This window comes from Bubalus kerabau, chromosome 23, assembly GCF_029407905.1.
Source record: "Bubalus kerabau isolate K-KA32 ecotype Philippines breed swamp buffalo chromosome 23, PCC_UOA_SB_1v2, whole genome shotgun sequence".
NCBI lineage: Eukaryota > Metazoa > Chordata > Mammalia > Artiodactyla > Bovidae > Bubalus > Bubalus kerabau.
In genome coordinates this window covers 36,507,733-36,526,449 of record NC_073646.1, presented here as the reverse complement: position 1 = coordinate 36,526,449, position 18,717 = coordinate 36,507,733, and the positions used below count along the sequence as shown (strand labels likewise).

General features: G+C 52.6%; 1 protein-coding gene across 1 annotated transcript; it reads right to left on the bottom strand.

Moving 5' to 3' along the window:
* Positions 1-650: 650 nt before the first annotated feature.
* On the bottom strand, positions 651-8,280 carry NAT16 (N-acetyltransferase 16 (putative)). Its single transcript, XM_055561886.1, is given in 10 exon segments — positions 651-1,837; positions 1,839-1,978; positions 1,980-2,093; positions 2,096-2,195; positions 2,823-3,034; positions 3,036-3,098; positions 3,831-3,886; positions 3,968-4,081; positions 4,169-4,272; positions 8,027-8,280. Coding segments are annotated over 9 exon segments (1,041 nt in total). The 5' UTR covers positions 4,269-4,272; positions 8,027-8,280; the 3' UTR covers positions 651-1,695.
* Positions 8,281-18,717: the final 10,437 nt, after the last annotated feature.

Below are 18,717 nucleotides of genomic sequence, written 5' to 3'. Positions count from 1 at the left end.
CCCCGTGCACCCCCTGTCGCCCTCCTCTGTCCACGCCTTTGATTCCATCCCCCCCACTCCCCCACCCCGCCGTGCCGGCTCTCAATGACTCCCTTTGGACAATGACTGTCCATTGTCCAACAGGAAGCTCCAGCTACAATGAGGTTCCGACATGTGCTCTGGGCTGGGGACACCTGGTTTCTAGTCCCTGCCAGGCTCCCAGCTATTGTGAGCCACTTGGAAGTCACTCGGGTCTTTCGGAGCCTCCGTGTCCTCCCTCTGCGGGAGACGTCAGAATCCCGTGTTGGAGACAGCGCTGTGCAAGTGCAGCTGTTACTACTTGCATTTAAATAGAAGACTGTCAAAGTCCACAGAAAGCGTAAAAAGGATGGGAGGGGTGTCCAGAAATATCTGGAGGTGGGGGTTCCAGTTGTGCTAGAAGGCAGCCCCGCTAGAAGGACGAGATAGCCTCGCACCAGGCTCTGGGACCTGCCCTCCGCTATACCAGACCTCCCCACCCGGAACTCTCTGATTCACAGGCCTGGTTCAGGCTCCCGGTTGGTGGCATAGGGAAGGGAGCCAGCAAAATCCTGCAAAGCTGGGGGAAACCCCAGTCAGGGGAGGCAGCCTCAAAAAGGTGCATCGCCAGAGCACAAGCAGGGGCCAGATGGAGGTGGAGCATTATAAATTTATTTCCTTTACAGAGTCTTTCTCCATATTACACACAGAAGGTGAGGAAGGGTTCATGGGGAACGGCAATGAGAAGTGGAGAACTAAGAGACGTCCAGGCACAGGAGGCTAAGACTAGGCGAGGCAGGAGCGCGAGGCAAGCTCTGAGGGCCTGAGAAAGATGGGGAGGAAGAAAACAGTATGAATTGAGCTGTCGGCCGGGCGCGGGGCGTCGCGCGTACTTCTGACAGCTTCTCTCCACGAGGGGGCAGAAGGGAGAAGCCGGAAAGGGCAAAGTACATTCCTAGACCGGGGCACCGACTGGGAAAGGCTCTGAAGCTGTGAAGGAACTCATTCTTTGGCCGGGAAAGGGGATGGGTGGACAATAGCCGTAAGTGGCCTCCCCCAAACTCGGCGGTTCAGATCAGGGTGTGGGCAACTGCGTTTAGGGGCGCTAGAGTCCAGATGGCAGAGAGGTAAGGGGGATAGGGAAGGGAGGAGCAGACCGCGGGTAAGTGTAGGCGTCAGAGCAAGGAAGAATTGATGCTTTGAACTGTGGTGTCGGAGAAGACTCTTGAGAGTCCCTTGGACTGCAAGGAGATCCAACCAGTCCATTCTAAAGGAGATCAGTCCTGGGTGTTCATTGGAAGGACTGATGCTGAAGCTGAAGCTCCAATACTTTGGCCACCTGATGCACAGGGGCGACTGATTAGAAAAGACCCTGATTCTGGGAAGATTGAAGGTAGGAGGAGAAGGGGACGACAGAGGACGTGATGGTTGGATGGCAAAACCGACTCAATGGATGGACATGAATATGAGCAAGCTTGGGGAGATGGTGATGGACAGAGAAGTCTGGCAAGCTGCAGTCCATGGGGTCGCAAAGAGTCAGACACGACTGAGCGACTGAACAACAGACTGAGGACCAAGAGCAGGGGTAAGGGGCGGAACTTGAAGCAGTAGGGCCAGGGCTTGGTGGGGGCGGGGATCCGCGGAAGGAGGTGGGTCTAAAGTGCATCTTCTCTCCTCTCCAACTTGACTGGGGAGGCCTTAGTTGTCGGCCTCCAGCAAGTACTGTTCAGTATAACCCTTGACCAGTGCGAGCCCCCAGTCAGCCTGGTGGAAGTCAGCCACCAGTTGTGACCACAACTGGGGCGCCGGGAAGAGTTGGCACACGACGTTGAGACTGAAATGGGCTCTGGAGCTGCAGATGCTACAGAAGCTGGCTCTGCCTCTGCGCACTGTCGCTGCTGAAGGCATCGATGCGGAGGTAGCGCCACGTGCTGTTGCCGCGGTGCGGGACGTGGAAAGGGCGCGTGCACAGCGTGAGCACCGCGCGGTCGCGCGCGGCTGTCCATGCGCCACTTCAGGCCTTTGGCCGCCAGGAGGCGCAGGTTACTCTCACTCGGCCAGTAGGGCGGCCACTTCTGGGATGGTTTCTCCTGTCGGGCTGCAAGGAGGGCGACAGCAGGAGGCGTGCCAGGTCGCTGCCAGCCTTCCACACGGCCTCCCCGGGCAGCTGCGAGAAGACGCCGGAGGCCTAGCAGCGCCTACGAGTTGAATTGGACCAAAAGGATGCCCTGCGTGGGGCACGAGCAAGCACGGCTCTGGGCGGCGGGAGAGCTGAAAGCCTGGCGCCTCTTGGCATCTTCACTTCCACAGTCACACGCATGGGCTCCCATCTGCGTCCCTGGGGAGGGCCGACGGTGCGAGGCTGGGTGGGGTAAGGTATGTGAGAGCATGGAGGAACCAGGGGCAAGGCCTCCGAATACCTGGATCCCCGAGGAGAGCGGGGATCGACGTGGAGTAGTCAGGGAACTGGGGATGTGGGCGTCAACAGTGGAAGCAGGGGAAGCTGATTGCGGTAGGCCCCTGATGGCGGTAGGATGGGGGAGGCGGAGGTAAAGGACAAAGGCTCAGATTAGGATGTTTCGGTCCCTGGACTGAGGCGGGATCCATGTAGGGGAGGCAGGGTCACGAAGCCTGGACGCCTGGTCTCCAGCCTCCCAGAGTAAGGATCCAGGGTTTAAAGATTGGAAGTGGAAGCTGTTTGATTTTCCCTGGACAACAAGGTCTGGGTAAGGACTGGGATTCCCAGGGCAGGGCTCATGGGCGCCTCCACTGGGCAGAGCGGGCAGTGAAAGAAAGGCGGTGACTGACTGCAGGAAAGGGGGGACAAAGCCCGGAGGCCCCTTGAGGAGAGGCCGGCCCTCCGAGCTCCTTTGTTCTGCTTGGTGATTAGGCGGAATTTCTTCAGCTCCTGGGGCCCTAGCTGATCGTCCCTGGTGAGTCGTGCCACTTTGATTCCCCGGGTGCTGTCTCTTACCAGCTGCGAAAAGAAGTGCTCTAGCAGCCGGGCCACCCTCTTGCAGTGCTCCGGGGACGCCACTGCGCAGTCCCTCCGCCAGCGGCGTCTCCCCGGCGTCGATCCGGTGTACCGACTCCCTCTCGATCTGCGACCGAGGCCATTGTGTGTGGGGGGGGTTGCTCTCCGACGGGGCTCTCCGTTCAAAGGACTCGCCTCTTCTCACACACTGAGCACTCCGTTGTCATTCCCCCGGGGCGCCAGGCCAGACCCGTGACCTGCCCAAGGAGCTCTCCTCAGCACCCGGGTCTCGGATTCGAAAGCCTGCAGAAAGATCATCCCGGGCGTCTCTTCCACCGCTTGAGATGCTCCAGACCCGGGGCGCGTCAGGTCCCTGCCCGTTCGCCACGCCCCCTCGCATTGGCTCCACCCCAGGCGCTTGCCACGCCCCACTGCCTCTTAGCCCCGCCCCCAGCCATCTCTGAGCCAACCCTGTATCCAAGCAGGCTCTCTTGCTGGGAGAGTTAAGTCTACTCAGGGGTCTGGACCCCATTCTAGCTGCTCCCATCCCCAGACTCCTCCTTCTTGACTGCTCCCCTCTTTCTGTGTTCTTACCCCCAGAAACTCCTCAAAAGAATCCTAAAATACTGAAGCTGTCATCGTTCTCTTGGGTTCCTCCGCCATTCCAAGCTCTACACATCGCCCACCCACCCTCACTGACCAGGCCCCTGGAGTCACACGCCCTACTCTTTGGTTCCAAAAGCCGATTCTATTTACTCAGCAACCGGACCAGGGCCGAGGAGAGGCTCCATTTGTCCTCTCCCAAAGACCCATGCACCCAAATCCCTTTTCACCTGCCTCCCAAACCCTCGGCTCTCACCTGTTCCTCCGTTGCACTTGGCCGGCACTGCTCTGTGGTGGGGATCCTAGAGCCAGCTGTGGGAGCGGCTGGGAAGGTAGTCAAGGTCACCGTCGATGCCCCCCCGCCCCCGCCCCACCCCCAACACACACACACACCCGAGACAGCCAACACCTCTTCAAATTCCCTTTCTGTGGCCACTATGAAGTCCAAAGGGCCGGCCTCGGCCTCAGGCCCTGATCCAGAACTGGGCTTGGACCCAGGGACTTGCCCTTGGCCTCAGGTCCTGACTCGGTCCCAAGCCCTGGGAGCTTTAACTCAGCCTCAAGCCCTGATCTGGGATTGAACTCGGCCCTGGCCTCCTGGGATCTCTGAGCATACCTCTGCATCTGGCTCCATGTCTTTTTTGGGCTTAGAAAGCCCTGACGTGGCTCCATCACTGCTGGCTTCCAGCTTCATGATCCTGAAGAAAAGAGAAAACCCAGCGCGGGGGTCAGAGCACCCCATTTCCACAGCAGGCCCCCTCCACGCGATCCACACAAGCCCTTCCTACTTAAAAACCCCTTCTCTTCTCACAGACCCTGGGAATAGAGGGCTGGCAGCTCCCCTCCCACCACCAGCTACTAGAACTCCCAATCTTGTGCTGTTCCACCCTCTGGGATGCTCTTCACACACTCATTACCCCTTGAATTCCTTCATCCCTAATCACCCTGGTCACCCCTAGAACTGAGATTAAGAACAGAAGGCCCCTGGGGGGATAATAGAGGGACCCCACCCCCCTTCAAGGGCTGCACCAACTCTCTGCAGAACGACAGGTGAAGAAATTCCCATCACCTCCACTCCCCCCAGGCGGGTTCCCAGAGCCCTCTTTCCCAGCTGGCAGAAAGAGGGGAAGGAGAGGGTTCAACTGCCCGGACTCCCACTACTGCTCATCCCAGAGCAAAGAGTGGGGGTGTAGACATCAGATCTCTCCATATCGCTGCCCCAGTGCCCTCCACCCCACATATTCAAACATAAACTAAGGAGTGGACAGATGGACAGTTCTATTAGAAAATGTCAAGCCGTTCCTCTCAGGGTAATCAAAACTGCTCTTTCCTTTTTGAGTCTGTTCCCTCCTTTTCCAGAGGGAAACTTGGCTCCATTCCAGGGCTAGGTGATTATTTTGAAAAAAGCTCTGTTGGAGCTTCAGCAAACAAATATCTGGCAAGATTACCTACGCCCTCTCCCCACTGACTTCACCTGTAGAGATGCAGTCCCTTCCCTTCTCTCTCTCTTCTTTTTTGGAAATTTCTTCCTGTAATCCTTGCTTCATGTCCCACTCAGGCTGCCCCTGCTCTTCCCATTCCTCCAAGTCTCCTTTTTGGGTCAGTACCCTGTGTATCTGCTACCCCTTTGGCATCCAGTTCTTTTCCCCTGCTGCTCAGAGACAGGGCCAAAAAGAAAGCTCCCTGCCCAAGCCCAGATGACTCCTCATTTCTAGACCTCTCTTCTCCCCACCAACAAAATAAACCAATCAAATCCCCTTCTCTCTCTTTCAGCCAGGTAGAATTGTTCCCTCGTGTAACCTACATAAGCCTCAGTAACCAACATCCCAGGGGACACACATGCCAGCTATTTTGTGGGCAGCGATATTAATTTGAGATTGAGAGAATGAATACAAGGATGATAAGGAAAATGCTGCCCCCTTTCCTGGAACCTGGCCCAGGGGGTGCTTGAACTACATCTCCCATAGTGCCCTGGGCACAGGGCTGCCTCAGCCTTATAGAACATGACATGGGTTTGGGAGATGGTACCAGCAAGGGCACCAAGGTGTGGCTTAAGGATGATTTCCTGGTGGCTCAGCTGGTAAAGAATCCGCCTGCAATTCAGGAGACCTGGGTTCGATCCTTGGGTTGGGAAGATCTGCTGCAGAAGGGAACGGTTACCCACTCCAGGTATTCTGGCCTGGAGAATTCCCTGGACTGTATAGTCCATGGGGTCACAAAGAATTGGATAGGACTGAGCGACTTTCACTTTCAGTTTAGTTTCCATATCGCAAACATGGCTTATGTAAACACAATGTGCTTCCTATACCAGCAAGTTTCAAACAAGGGCTCCATCTCCTTTTTTTTTTTTTTTTTTTTCAGTCTAATGTTGATTCTCAAGGCTCTGCCACGTAAGCTGGGGTGAGGTCAGATAGCTCAGGCCAGTATCATAAGAGGGGGAGGGGAAGCACAGGCTCAGAGGATCTTAGGATCTTAGGGCCATCAGGGACCATCTGGCTCCATCCTTTCATGGAGATAAAATCAATCAAGGCCCAAGATGGTTAAAATCTTGCCTAAGGTGACTCAGCTTGGGCAAAGCCAGGCAAAAAGTTCCATTTTCCTGGCTCTGAGGCCAGTGGGGAGATCTCTGACCCCAGCCTGAAGAACAAGAATAGGAATGACTGGGTCCTTGGCAGGAGTCAAAGGTTCCAAGTGCTAAGGGCTAAGCTGACTCAGAACCAGAGATGAGCTTGAGAGAGGAACCCCCACTGCCATCTCTCCACTGTCAGCAATTTCTATGCCAAAAATGAGCTCAATCAGACTCCTCGTGCCAGGCTCTAGGAATGACGGTCCCAGAGATAAGTAGGTTAGCTTGAGGCTCCCATTTGGATTTCCAGACAACCTCACCAGCAGTCCCTGAATCCCTGGAAGATACAAGCTGGCAGTTCAGCGATAACTCCAACAATTCTCCACTGCTGCCCAAAGCGGGCAGAATGTGAGCAACCTGAAGACTGCCACACACGCAACTGGATGTTGGTTTCCCTCTCTCTTTCAAGATGGGGAGACTAGTTCCAAAGAGTGTGTCTACATCTCAGATATGGATAGGTATAAGGGGAGGGGATTCCCAGGGCCACAGGAAAGAAGAGGGAGCTTGCCAATTCACCCTGCGTCTTTTCTTCCCCAGCACTCTCTACTCCTATTCCCTTTGCGGGAGCTGGAAAGGTTCCAAGGTCCTTAAACCCTGGGGGAGGTGGGTGCTGGGATCAAAGTACGTTAGGGGTTCCAGGCCAAGCCAAAACAACCAGCTGGCCCCCACAACTCTTGTTACACACTCTGATCCATTCCCACCCTCCAACCTGGCTCCTTGAGTTATAACTTCCATTAGGTGTAGAGGCAGAGGCGGAGGCAGCCCTATGCCCCAGGGCACTATGGGAGATGTAGTCCAAGCACCCCCTCTGGGCCAGGTTCCAGGAAAGGGGGCAGCATTTTCCTTATCATCCTTGTATCCATTCTCTCAGTCTCATAAATATGAATGATCCACTCTGGTGAGAGGATAGCTGTAGTCATCCCTGGGTATGCCGGGAGCCCAACTCTCCCCTCCTCCCTCACCCCACACACCTGAAATATTAATGCCCCTGAGGTCGCAGCTTCTCTGAGCTGGAAGACAAACGGAGAGAGGAAAGGCAGGGACAAAGAGACGGCGGCTATACGAAGCACCCAAAGAAGAGAGAGACAAGGATCAAAACTGAGGCAGAAAGGAGACAAAGGCCATCAAGAGAGAATCTGGAGGGCACGGATAATAACAGACATGACACCTGGTGATTCAGAGCCCAGTAGACGCCAAAAAACCCCATAAAACTTCCTAGCTTGCACCCCCTCCCCAAGGAGGCCAGAAATAGAAAGCAGAGTGACACACCCACCCCCTTCTCCCAGCGGGTGTGTGGTGGGGAAAGGGGTCAAGGAGGGAGAGGAGAAAACCAGGAAAGAGGCTCAAAGAAAACAGACTTGACAGCAGAGGCAGGGGAGACAAGGTGAAGTGGGGCAGAGGCAGGGGATGAGGAAGACCGTGAAGCTGGGGAGACGGGGATGCCCGGGGGCCCCAGAGGGCCAGAATCATGGAGAGGGGGTGCTGGAGGGTCGTCCCGGTCTGTTGGGGAAGCAGGAGGCAGGGAGATCCCAAAGGAAGCTGTCTACTTGGCAAGGGTCTCCCCGGACACTGCCAGACTCTGGGGAACGGTGGGAGCCAAATGATGATGCGGTGAAGGAGGGAAGGCGCCTCTGAACATCTGAACAAAGTCGGGTCTCAAGTTACTATCATCCCCGGGACTTGCAGGGGTTGGGCAGTAGGGGGCGCGGCGGCTTGCTTCTCCGGGGGGGGAGGGGGGGGGGCAGGGCGTGGCCTTCCGCTGTCCCCATCCCGCGGGGGAGGAGCACTCCAGCCTCCCGCCCCCAGGCCCCGCTGCATCCCCCTACCTCTCCCGAGCCAGGGCCAGGGCGCTGAGAAGCCGATCGAGGCCGGCAGCGCAGAGAGGGGTCACCTCGGAGCTCCGAGGGTCAAATTCCGATGAGGCGCGGGGACCCGGCCGCGCCGTCCGGTCCCGACTCGGAGTTCTGATAGAAGGCGGCGTCAGCACCGCCGCTCAGACCCGCTCGCGGGCTCGGGCTCCCAGCGCTTCGGGATTCCGGAGGTGCGCGTGGCTCCCGCCGCTACGCTCCGGCTCGGCTCCGGCGGCGGCGCTCGGAGGGGCGGAGACCCCAGCGATGCGAAGGAAACCTGGCGCGGATCTGGAGCGGACTGTGCTGTGGCCGGGGGCTGGCTGGGGCGCGGGGCAGGAGATGGGGTGGCGGGGCGCGGGGGAAATCGGAGCTGCCGTAGGCGGTGAGGTGGGCGCAGCTGGGTGGCCTTTAGCGTTGCAGATGAGACCTCTCCCCTTGTCCCCGGTGGGGAGCGGGACTGAGGGTGGGGAAGTGTCTTGAGTTTTGGTGGAATGGAGTGACAGAGTTATCGCATCGTGCCCGCAGCGTCTTTAAATTCGGTCCCGGGAGTTCGCCCCGTCGCTCAGTTCCCCTTCTCCAGGGCCCCTAGCAAAGTCAGCCAGGCTCTCCGATTTCCGGCCGCCAGATTAGTAAGAGCAGCTGGAAAGGGGACACGGAGCCGAACACCCTGCCCCGGTCAGAGAAACTGATAGGGGAAACGGGAAACCCAAGACGGTTGGGAAGGGAGGAGACCCCAAGAGGCAGAAGCTGGACGCTGAAAGGAGCAGAGCGAGGCCTGCTCTGGGCCAGATAACCCCCGCGCCCCGGGGTCGCCTAGCAGCCCCGCTCAGCTCCGCTCAGCCGCGGGCATCTCACCCGCCGTCAGGCTGCAAGGCCCCCGCGGGGCAGCACGAGTGCACGGGGCCGTACACCTGTGGACTTCCAGGGACACCTGTGGGCATCCGAGTACACGAACACAGACCTCTGTGCACACGCCGGGCTCCTGTGCTGACCCCGGTGGGTGGAAGGAAGGGCCCAGCGCGCCGACCGGAACTGGAGGGACTGCAGGGCCCCCTCTGACTCTAACAAGCTAGTGGCCCAGACTCTTAACTCCTGGTGGGGGCTCCCCACCCCCATGAAGTGAGGTGAAACACCTGCAGTTGTACCTGCAAGGAGCCAGGAAAGTGATGGATGTGAATGTCCTTTAAAACCCGCAAAGTGCTACTGAGGCTGGGACACCCTCCCTGTCCCCCTCCCACCTCCTGCCCAGCTCCCATGCTCCCTCTTGCCACCAAAGCTGACCTCTCACCTACCTCTTTCTAGTTTTATGCTTTCCAAGGTGTTTGCTCCACAACCTGATAATCGGATCCCATTGGCTGAGCTAATGTGACAAGATGGAGGATTTGAAGTTCCCGGACTCCCGCAAGCAAAGCCACCCCAAGAGTTAAAGGGATCAGAGCCATCAATTCAGTTCAAGGCCAAGCAGGCCAATAGGTAAGTCTCCCCCATTTTTGATTTTTGAAACTGCTAACACAGTATGCATCTCATAAAGCTTCGGTTATGGTGGAATATGTTCATTCATGGGAAAGGACCTCAAAAAGCTAAAAGATGGAGGAAAAAGTCACCAGTGGCCGAAAGGAGAGGCAATTGTACTCTCATTCCTGCCTTTCTCCCGAAGCCTCTCCTCTGTGATCAGAAATGCTTGGATTGGTCCAACTTTCACCCACCTCCAGTTCTCTCATCCAATCAGAATGGAAAGTTTCCCAAAGTTCCAGTTCTCTCCTGTCCAGTCTATAGGTGGTGCTGCATTCTTCTATAAAAGGCTCAAATATGGTTGCATTATTGGAATTTTCTCAGATATGAATGCTCAAGATTTAAATCCAATCAGTTGTTAGGGGCTGCAAAATAATGATATTCTTGTTCTTTCATTTTTTTTTTTCTTCTTTTTTCCCTAACTGGAATATGCCTATAAAAGGAAACTTGCTCTCTTTTACTATGTTTACTCTCAGAGATAGTTTGTGATGGAAAGACCGGATAAATGCTTGAATTTCCCCCTTTATTTATTAACTTTTAAAATAATGTGATGGTTCCCTAGCATCCTTCAATGGTGATCGATTATTAACTTTCAGGACCATTATGAACTCATGGATTTTAAACAAGCTTAATGTAATGCATTAGGGCTTCCCAGGTGGCTTAATGGTAAAGAATCCACCTGCCCATGCAGGAGATATGGGTTTGATCCCTGGCTCGGGAAGATCCCCTGGAGTATGAAATGGCAAACCCACTCCAGTTTTCTTGCCTGGGAAATCCCAAGGACAGAGGAACCTGGTGGGCTACAGTCCATGGGGTTGCAAAGAGTCAGACATGACTTAGTGACTAAAACACAAAATATTGTGATGCAACCCAACGCAGTTATTGTTCTTAACGCTGAAGCTATCCAATTCTTTTGATAAATTGATATTTTAAAGCGACATAGAAGACAGTGCTAGATCTTCAGGAAGTGCAGTGTGGATGCAGAGGGGAAGGTGTCCTGGACCAGCTTGGCAGGTTGGCAGGTAAAAGGATATATCCTGGAAGTGAGACCCAAACTGAAACTCAAAAATTCCTCACCAGGTAACAAAGGACAGGGTCCTTCCTGTGGGTGGGGAAACCTGAGCTAAGCCCAGAGCTAAGAAACAGCCTGCTTTGCAAGAACAAGCAATGCTGGGTTACTCCCATCCTGTAGACTGGGAATGGCCAGTCAGCGAAGGGCTTTAAGCAGGAAAGTGACAGATTTGCCTTGTGAGTAGAGGTCGCCCTCTGGTGGCTACACGCAGAATGGCAGGGAAGGAAGACGTCCTGCCAAGAGGCTGTGCTTACAAGGCAAGGGGATCAAACCAGTCAATCCTAAAGGAAATCAACCCTGAATATTCATTGAAAGGAATACTGCTGAAGCTGAAGCTCCAATACTTTGGCCACCTGATGCGAAGAGCCAACTTATTGGAAAAGAGGCTGATGCTGGGAGAGACTGAAGGCAAAAGGAGAAGGAGGCGGCAGAGGATGAGATATATGGTTAGATAGCATCACAGGCTCAATGGACATGAATTTGAGTAAACTCTGGGAGACAGTGGAGGACGGAGGAGCTTGGCATCCTCCATGTAGGACATAGAGGATATGGACTGGCGTGCTGCAGTCCACGGGGTTGCAAAGAGGCGGACGTGACTTAGTGACAGTACAACAACAATAAGGCTTAGATTCACAAGTTAGACTCTTCCAGATCGGAGGAGAACTCACACAGTTCAGGGAGTCATTATTGAGATACATGTGAGGAGAAATGGTGCAGGGAAGCTCCTTAATGGCTCTGAGAATAGATCCTTTAGGAAGTCTAGTGATCCATCTTCTCTCCATGCACCTGGCATGTACATTTCCCCAAAGAAATGCTCACACAGCAAATGTTTGTTATTGCCCAACCAGGAAAATTCCTTTTCTAGTTTGCACAAAGACCACCTCTCAGTGGATGCAACCCCAGACACGAGCAGACAGTACTTTTGTGTGTCTGGGTTGGGCTCTGTTTGTGGAATGTCTCATATGCTGTGCCCAGGAGTTCATACCTTCTAACAATGAGGATCCAGCACCAGTGAGTGGGAACAATGGCATGATGAGAGCAGTGTTTTAAGAAAAGCCATCTCTCATCTTGTCAGCGTGAGAAAAAGTTAGATGGGAGATGAGAGGCAAGACCTCTGTTCACTGAAGAGTGGTCACAGAGGAAGTCCACGGGAGGGATGGGGGCCTGGAGTAAGAGAAGAAGCTAAGAAGCACATAGAAGGAAGCCAGGAGGCCAGGAAGTATGACTGGGGTTCTGGAAGGTGTGGAGAGAGGAAGGAGGTGAAGGTGATTCTGGCATCCCCAACATGGAATCAGGGAATGATGTTGTCTGATGGCAGCAGGTAGTACAGGATATAGAGCTCATTGGATACAAAGATTCTAGGCTTTGCCAGTAGATAGGTTGGCTTTTTTGGCTTCCCTGATGGCTCAGATGTTAAAGAATCTGCCTGCAATGCAGGAGACCAGGTTCCATCCCTGGGTCAGGAAGATCCCCTGGAGAAGAGAATGGCAACCCACTCCAGTATTCTTGCCTGGAGAATTCCCCATACAGAGGAGCCTGGCAGGCTATAGCCCTTGGTATCACAAAGAGTTGAACATGACTGAGCGACTAACACACACACACACACGTACACACAGGTTGGCTTTTCGGGGCCAGAGGGACGAGCAGTTGGGGAGGACACACAGGGGCTAGAGCTCAGGTGAAAGGACCAGTAGAAGAAGTAGGGAGAAGCCCACAGCAGGGTCCTCATGCGCAGTGGTTGAATGGGCATGGCGCCAGGCACAGGGCTGAAGTCTGACCCAGTGGGATTCTGTCTGGGGCTGGAGCTTCCCAAACAGCTGTAAAGATGCTCTAATCTCCCTTAACCTCCTCCAGCCTCCTGGGTCAACTCCTCTACCATTTCTAAAGGCTCCGCCCCAGCCAAGCCCTTCCCCGTGCTGACCCATCTCTGCTTTCTCTCAAAAGGCTTCCATATGTTTGTTCCTGGCTCCCTGCTGGGTGAATGGGCAAGCACCCAGCAGAGAAATCCAAGGGTTGTGTAGCGGGGGAGCCAGTGGGTGACAGTTTCCTCAATCCACACACAAAGACGCCAGAGCTGCTATCCTAGAAGCTTGAGTGCATCTCATTCACTTCCCAGGACCATCCTGTGTAAGTTCAGTTGATGAAAAACTCGACTAGTGCCCTTGTGACTCAGGTCACAAGGTCTCCCTGGTGAGGGGCTTCCTTGATGGATCAGATGGTTAAAAAAAAAAAAAATCCGTGTGTAATGTGGGAGACCCAGGTTCAACACCTCAGTTGGAAAGATCCTTTGGAGAAGAGAATGGCTATCCACTCCAGTATCTTGCCTGGAGAATTCCATGGACAGAGGAGGCCTGGCAGGCTGCAGTCCACGGGGTCTCAAAAAGTTGGACATGACTGGGGGACTAACACTTTCACTTCACTGTGTTATATTTCAGTAAAAAGTTTAAAGATCCCACAACTCTGAAGTAAGTAGCTCCACAGTACCAGGGGGAAACTGAGGCTTGGAAGGTTAAGTGACTTGGCCAAGGTCATGGTCAGTTGCTGGTGCCAGGTCTGTGGGACTCGCTGCTGGATGCTCTTTCTGTGCTGACCACTCAGTGGCCCTTTCTCCCTAGTGCTTCCCCATTGATGCTGAGATGGTCCGTGGACCACTCTGGGTCCACAAACCCAGGTTCTTTGTCAAGCCTCTCATTGGAAATATATGTCATCCAACGTTGTCCTATCTCTGCTCCCCCAAAATGACCAGCGTCACAGCACCAGGGCAGCCACGTGGCACACTTCTCTTTGAGGACCCAGGACCTGGAGGCTGGAACCAGAAGGAACAGGCTGCCTCCTCTGAGGCCTGGGCTCAAACTCGTCCTGTTTCGTCTCGATTCCTGTGAGGGCCTGGGTCTGGGTCTGAATCCATCGGCCAGGTTGACAGTTGAGTTGAGGGGCTTTAGTTCCAAGTTTGGAGCCCACATGACAGCAGCTCCTGGGACTGATGTGCTAAATGCCATTCTGGGGACTCCCCTGGTGGTCTAGTGGTGAAGAAGCCACTGTGCAATACAGGGGACACAAGTTGGATCCCTGGATGGGGATCTAAGATCCCACATGCTGCAGAGCAACTAAGCCCACACAACTCCTGAGACTTGCAACTCTGGCCTGGCAGAGCTCGCATGTCACAGTTGGAGAGCCTGAGCGACAGAACTGGTGAAATCAACATGCTGCAACTAAGACCCTGCACAGCCAAATAAACAAATAAACATGCATATTTTTTTAAGAAGACAGTAGCACATCCATCACTCCCCAAAGTGTTCTAAAAAGAAAGGCCATTTAAAATGATTTGCCTGGTACCTCAGTACCACATCCCTTGCCCGGATGTGGTCTGTGGTCTGCATGGACCAGAGGGAGATTGTGCCAGGGCCCTGCCACCAGGACTCTCTACCCTTCTCCATTGCCAGGCTGCAGCTCCTTAGACCAAGTCTCAACCAAGACAGATGTCTGCTGCGGAAGGGCTAGAAAGTCAGATGACAGGAGGGAAAAGGGAGGGAGGGGACATTTCCTGTACCCTTAGAGAGGCTGGGGTCAGAGCATGTCAGCAGAGCTTGCCTGGGGCCCAGCAATGGGTGAGAAGCATGGCTCATGGCTTCCTCCCAGTTTTGGACGTCTTCCTGCAGAGAAGTGCACCCTTAGAAGGGGGATGGTGGTAGGGGAGGCTGCCTGTGGCCAGTCACATGGGACAGGAAGGATGCCAAGCTGACAAGTCATTAGCAAGTGGGATTTACCTGACTTAAGTGGGCCCTGGGGGGACATTAATGGGAGCGGCACACCTGTCGTGTTTCCAAGTTTTGGGACCCAGCGCACTTCTCACAACCCTCAGCAGTAACAGCACCTTCTCTTTGGCCCACTCACCTCTGGATGCCAAGTCTCCCTTCCAGACCCAGAAGCCTCATCTTAACCTTCCTGTGCTTTTCTGCTTCATGTAGCGGCCCCTCCCCAACCCAGATGCTTTCCATGGAGGGTCATGTCCCCTTCAGACTCTTGTCTCTCCATTGGGATCAAATCTGGCCCCTTTTCTAAGAAACCTGCTCAACTGGCATCACAGGTCTTGGGAACACTTTTCCCCTTTGATTGCATCTCTGCCTCCGGGGCTTGTCTCACTTTCTCACTGGACTCCTTGACTTCTACTTCTCTCCAGACTCGGGCCATCGCCACCCCCCGACGCCTGCAACCCCAGTTTTGTTGGGCTTGGATTTCAGACAAAGAACTGATGGGAGATGAAGTCCCCGCCTCCCTCCCCCACCCCTACTCCTATACAAAGGTCTCATTACTCACCTACAACCTGGCACAACCCCACTGCTCCAGAGAAAGACATCTACTGCTCACCAGGAAGAAGGGCAGGGGGCTTCTTGGAGGAAGATCTGATCCTCGCACCCCAGCTCTTGGTAGCTGGTTCTCACTGAAGAGAGTCCATTTGCCCCTCAGGGTAAAAATCCAGGGAAAAACACATACAATGCTGATCTTGAAGTCTGGGATCTTCATAAACATACAATAACTAGGTCCTGCTTTCCAAAAAGGGCCAGACCAGATCACATGCAGTGTGTTCCAAGCCAATGGTTGAGAAAGCAACTCTTGAGCCCCTTCCCCTCATAAGATCAGAGTTTGGAGAAGAAAGAGAAAGAGGTTTGGGGAGGACTTTTAGAGCCCTACCTGCAAAGGGGAAGTCAACCAGGTTGGTGGTGAAAGGCTTCAAGACTCAAAGGACCTTGGGATGTCCCCAGTGTTTAGGGGCTGTGCTTGTGCGAGAAATGGAGTGACTGACTAGATATGCCCATCCAAGAAAGAAGGGTGGACAAGTGGATGCCCTCCAAGTGTATCCAGGCCAAGGATGCCCAAGCCTGGAGCTGTTTGTTTTTTTTTTCCCCATCCCTCTCTCCCATCTCTCTTCTCATCCTCTGACCTGGGAGAGTGATGGAGTTCCTACAGGGAAACCTACATGGAATCCAAGGGCAGAAAACCAGGGCCCAATGCTGAGGTATGGAAGTTCCCAGGGGACCTTAAGGGAAAACTCCAAAGAAGCCATGAGAAGACTCACAAGGAAAATAAATTAGCTTCAAAGACCTGGAGCCAAGAGAACACAGGACAGAGCAATCAAGAACTTGGGGGCTCCCTTTCCGCTGGTGAGTGAGGGGGTGGCGCGACATCTCTCCACTGCCTCTATTTCTGGCCAAGCAGGTGCCCCCCCCACTCCCACCCCCTGCTTGCAGCCAACTCACCCTCACTGTAGATGGGAAATTTCTGTCTGTGATGAAGATCAAAGTGTTTGCTAATCCCACTGAGCTTTTCTAGGTACCAACATTAGTGAATGTAGAACTCATCTATCACCTGAGAAGGGCCCAGATAAATTACAGGACTGCCAAGATTTTTATCTAGCAACAAAAGAAAAATTTTTCCACTGAATAAACTCTGAGATGGCAAAAGACAGAATTGCACTCAGTTACCTTCGAACAACTTCTTCTCGTTTAAGTTATGGATCCAGACAAAGCCAGTCAGCAAATAGGATGGACACAAGTCAAAGGACACTATGACCTCCTAAGGTCGCTCAGACTGTTTCAGTTGGCACCTCCTTTCCTTCATGCCCTGACTGTGATGATGAAGGTGATGATCGTAGTAAATTCATTGGCTCATATAACCAACCTCTGTACTAACTCCTTAAATCTTAATAATTTAATCCTCACAACAGTTCTCTCTATTTGAGCAAATGATTTTACGTGGCCCTAAGGCTAGGCTTAAGGACCTAAGGAGCGGTGGCTGTGCGGGCGCAGGAGGGCCGAGAGGAGCTACTCCATGTTCAAGGTCAGGAGGGGCGGCCGTGAGGAGATACCCCTCATCCAAGATAAGAGAAACCCAAGTAAGACGGTAGATGTTGCAAGAGGGCATCAGAGGGCAGACACACTGAAACCATAATCACAGAAAACTAGTCAATCTGATCACACGGGCCACAGCCTTGTCTGACTCGATGAAACTAAGCCATGCCGTGTGGGGCCACCCAAGACGCACGGGTCATGGTGGAGAGGTCTGACAGAATGTGGTCCACTGGAGAAGGGAATGGCAAACCACTTCAGTATTCTTGCCTTGAGAACCCCATGAACAGTATGAAAAGGCAAAATGATAGGATAATGAAAGAGGAACTCCCCAGGTCAGTAGGTGCCCAATATGCTACTGGAGATCAGCGGAGAAATAACTCCAGAAAGAATGAAGGGATGGAGCCAAAGCAAAAACAATACCCAGTTGTGGGTGTGACTGGTGATAGAAGCAAGGTCCGATGCTGTAAAGAGCAATATTGCATAAGAACCTGGAATGTTAGGTCCATGAATCAAGGCAAATTGGAAGTGGTCAAACAAGAGATGGCAAGAGTGAATGTCGACATTCTAGGAATCAGTGAACTAAAATGGACTGGAATGGGTGAATTTAACTCAGATGACCATTACATCTACTACTGCAGGCAGGAATCCCTTAGAAGAAATGGAGTAGCCCTCGTAGAGAACAAAAGAGTTCAAAATGCAGTACTTGGATGCAATCTCAAAAATGACAGAATGATCCCTGTTCGTTTCCAAGGCAAACCATTCAATATCACAGTAATCCAAGTCTATGCCTCAACCAGTAATGCTGAAGAAGCTGAAGTTGAACGGTTCTATGAAGACCTACAAGACCTTTTAGAACTAACACCCCCAAAAGATGTCCTTTTCATTATAGGGGACTGGAATGCAAAAGTAGGAAGTCAATAAACACCTGGGGTAACAGGAAAATTTGGCCTTGGAATATAGAATGAAGCAGGGCAAAGGCTAATAGAGTTTTGCCAAGAGAACACACTGGTCATAGCAAACACCCTCTTCCAACAACACAAGAGAAGACTCTACACTTGGACATCACCAGATGGTCAACACCGAAATCAGATTGATTATATTCTTTGCAGCCAAAGATGGAGAAGCTCTATACAGCCAGCAAAGACAAGACCAGGAGCTGACTGTGGCTCAGATCATGAGCTCCCTTATTGCCAAATTCAGACTTAAATTGAAGAAAGTAGGGAAAACCACTAGACCATTCAGGTATGACCTAAATCAAATCCCTTATGATTATACAGTGGAAGTAAGAAATAGATTTAAGGGACTAGATCTGATAGACAGAATGCCTGATGAACTATGAACAGAGGTTCGTGACATTGTATAGGAGACAGGGATCAAGACCATCCTCATGGAAAAGAAATGCAAAAAAGCAAAATGGTTGTCTGGGGAGGCCTTACAAATAGTTGTGAAAGGAAGAGAAGCAAAAAGCAAAGGAGAAAAGGAAAGATATAAGCATCTGAACACAGAGTTCAAAAGAATAGCAAGGAGAGATAAGAAAGCCTTCTTCAGCAATCAATGCAAAGAAATAGAGGAAAACAACAGAATGGGAAAGACTAGAGATCTCTTCAAGAAAATTAGAGATACCAAGGGAACATTTCCTGCAAAAATGGGCTTGATAAAGGACAGAAATGGTATGGACCTAACAGAAGCAGAAGATATTAAGAAGAGGTGGCAAGAAGTTCTTCATGTCCCAGATTATCACGATGGTGTGATCACTGACCTAGAGCCAGACATCCTGGAATGTGAAGTCAAGTGGGCCTTAGAAAGCATCACTACGAACAAAGCTAGTGGAGGTGATGGAATTCCAGTTGAGCTATTTCAAATCCTGAAAGATGATGCTGTGAAAGTGCTACACTCAATATGCCAGCAAATTTGGAAAACTCAGCAGTGGCCACAGGACTGGAAAAGGTCAGTTTTCATTCCAATCCCAAAACTACCACACAATTGCACTCATCTCACACGCTAGTAAAGTAATGCTCAAAATTCTCCAAGCCAGGCTTCAGCAATATGTGAACCGTGAACTTCCTGATGTTCAAGCTGGTTTTAGAAAAGGCAGAGGAAGCAGAGATCAAATTGCCAACATCCGCTGGATCATGGAAAAAGCAAGAGAGTTCCAGAAAAACATCTACTTCTGCTTTACTGACTATGCCAAAGCCTTTGACTGTGTGGATCACAATAAACTGTGGAAAATTCTG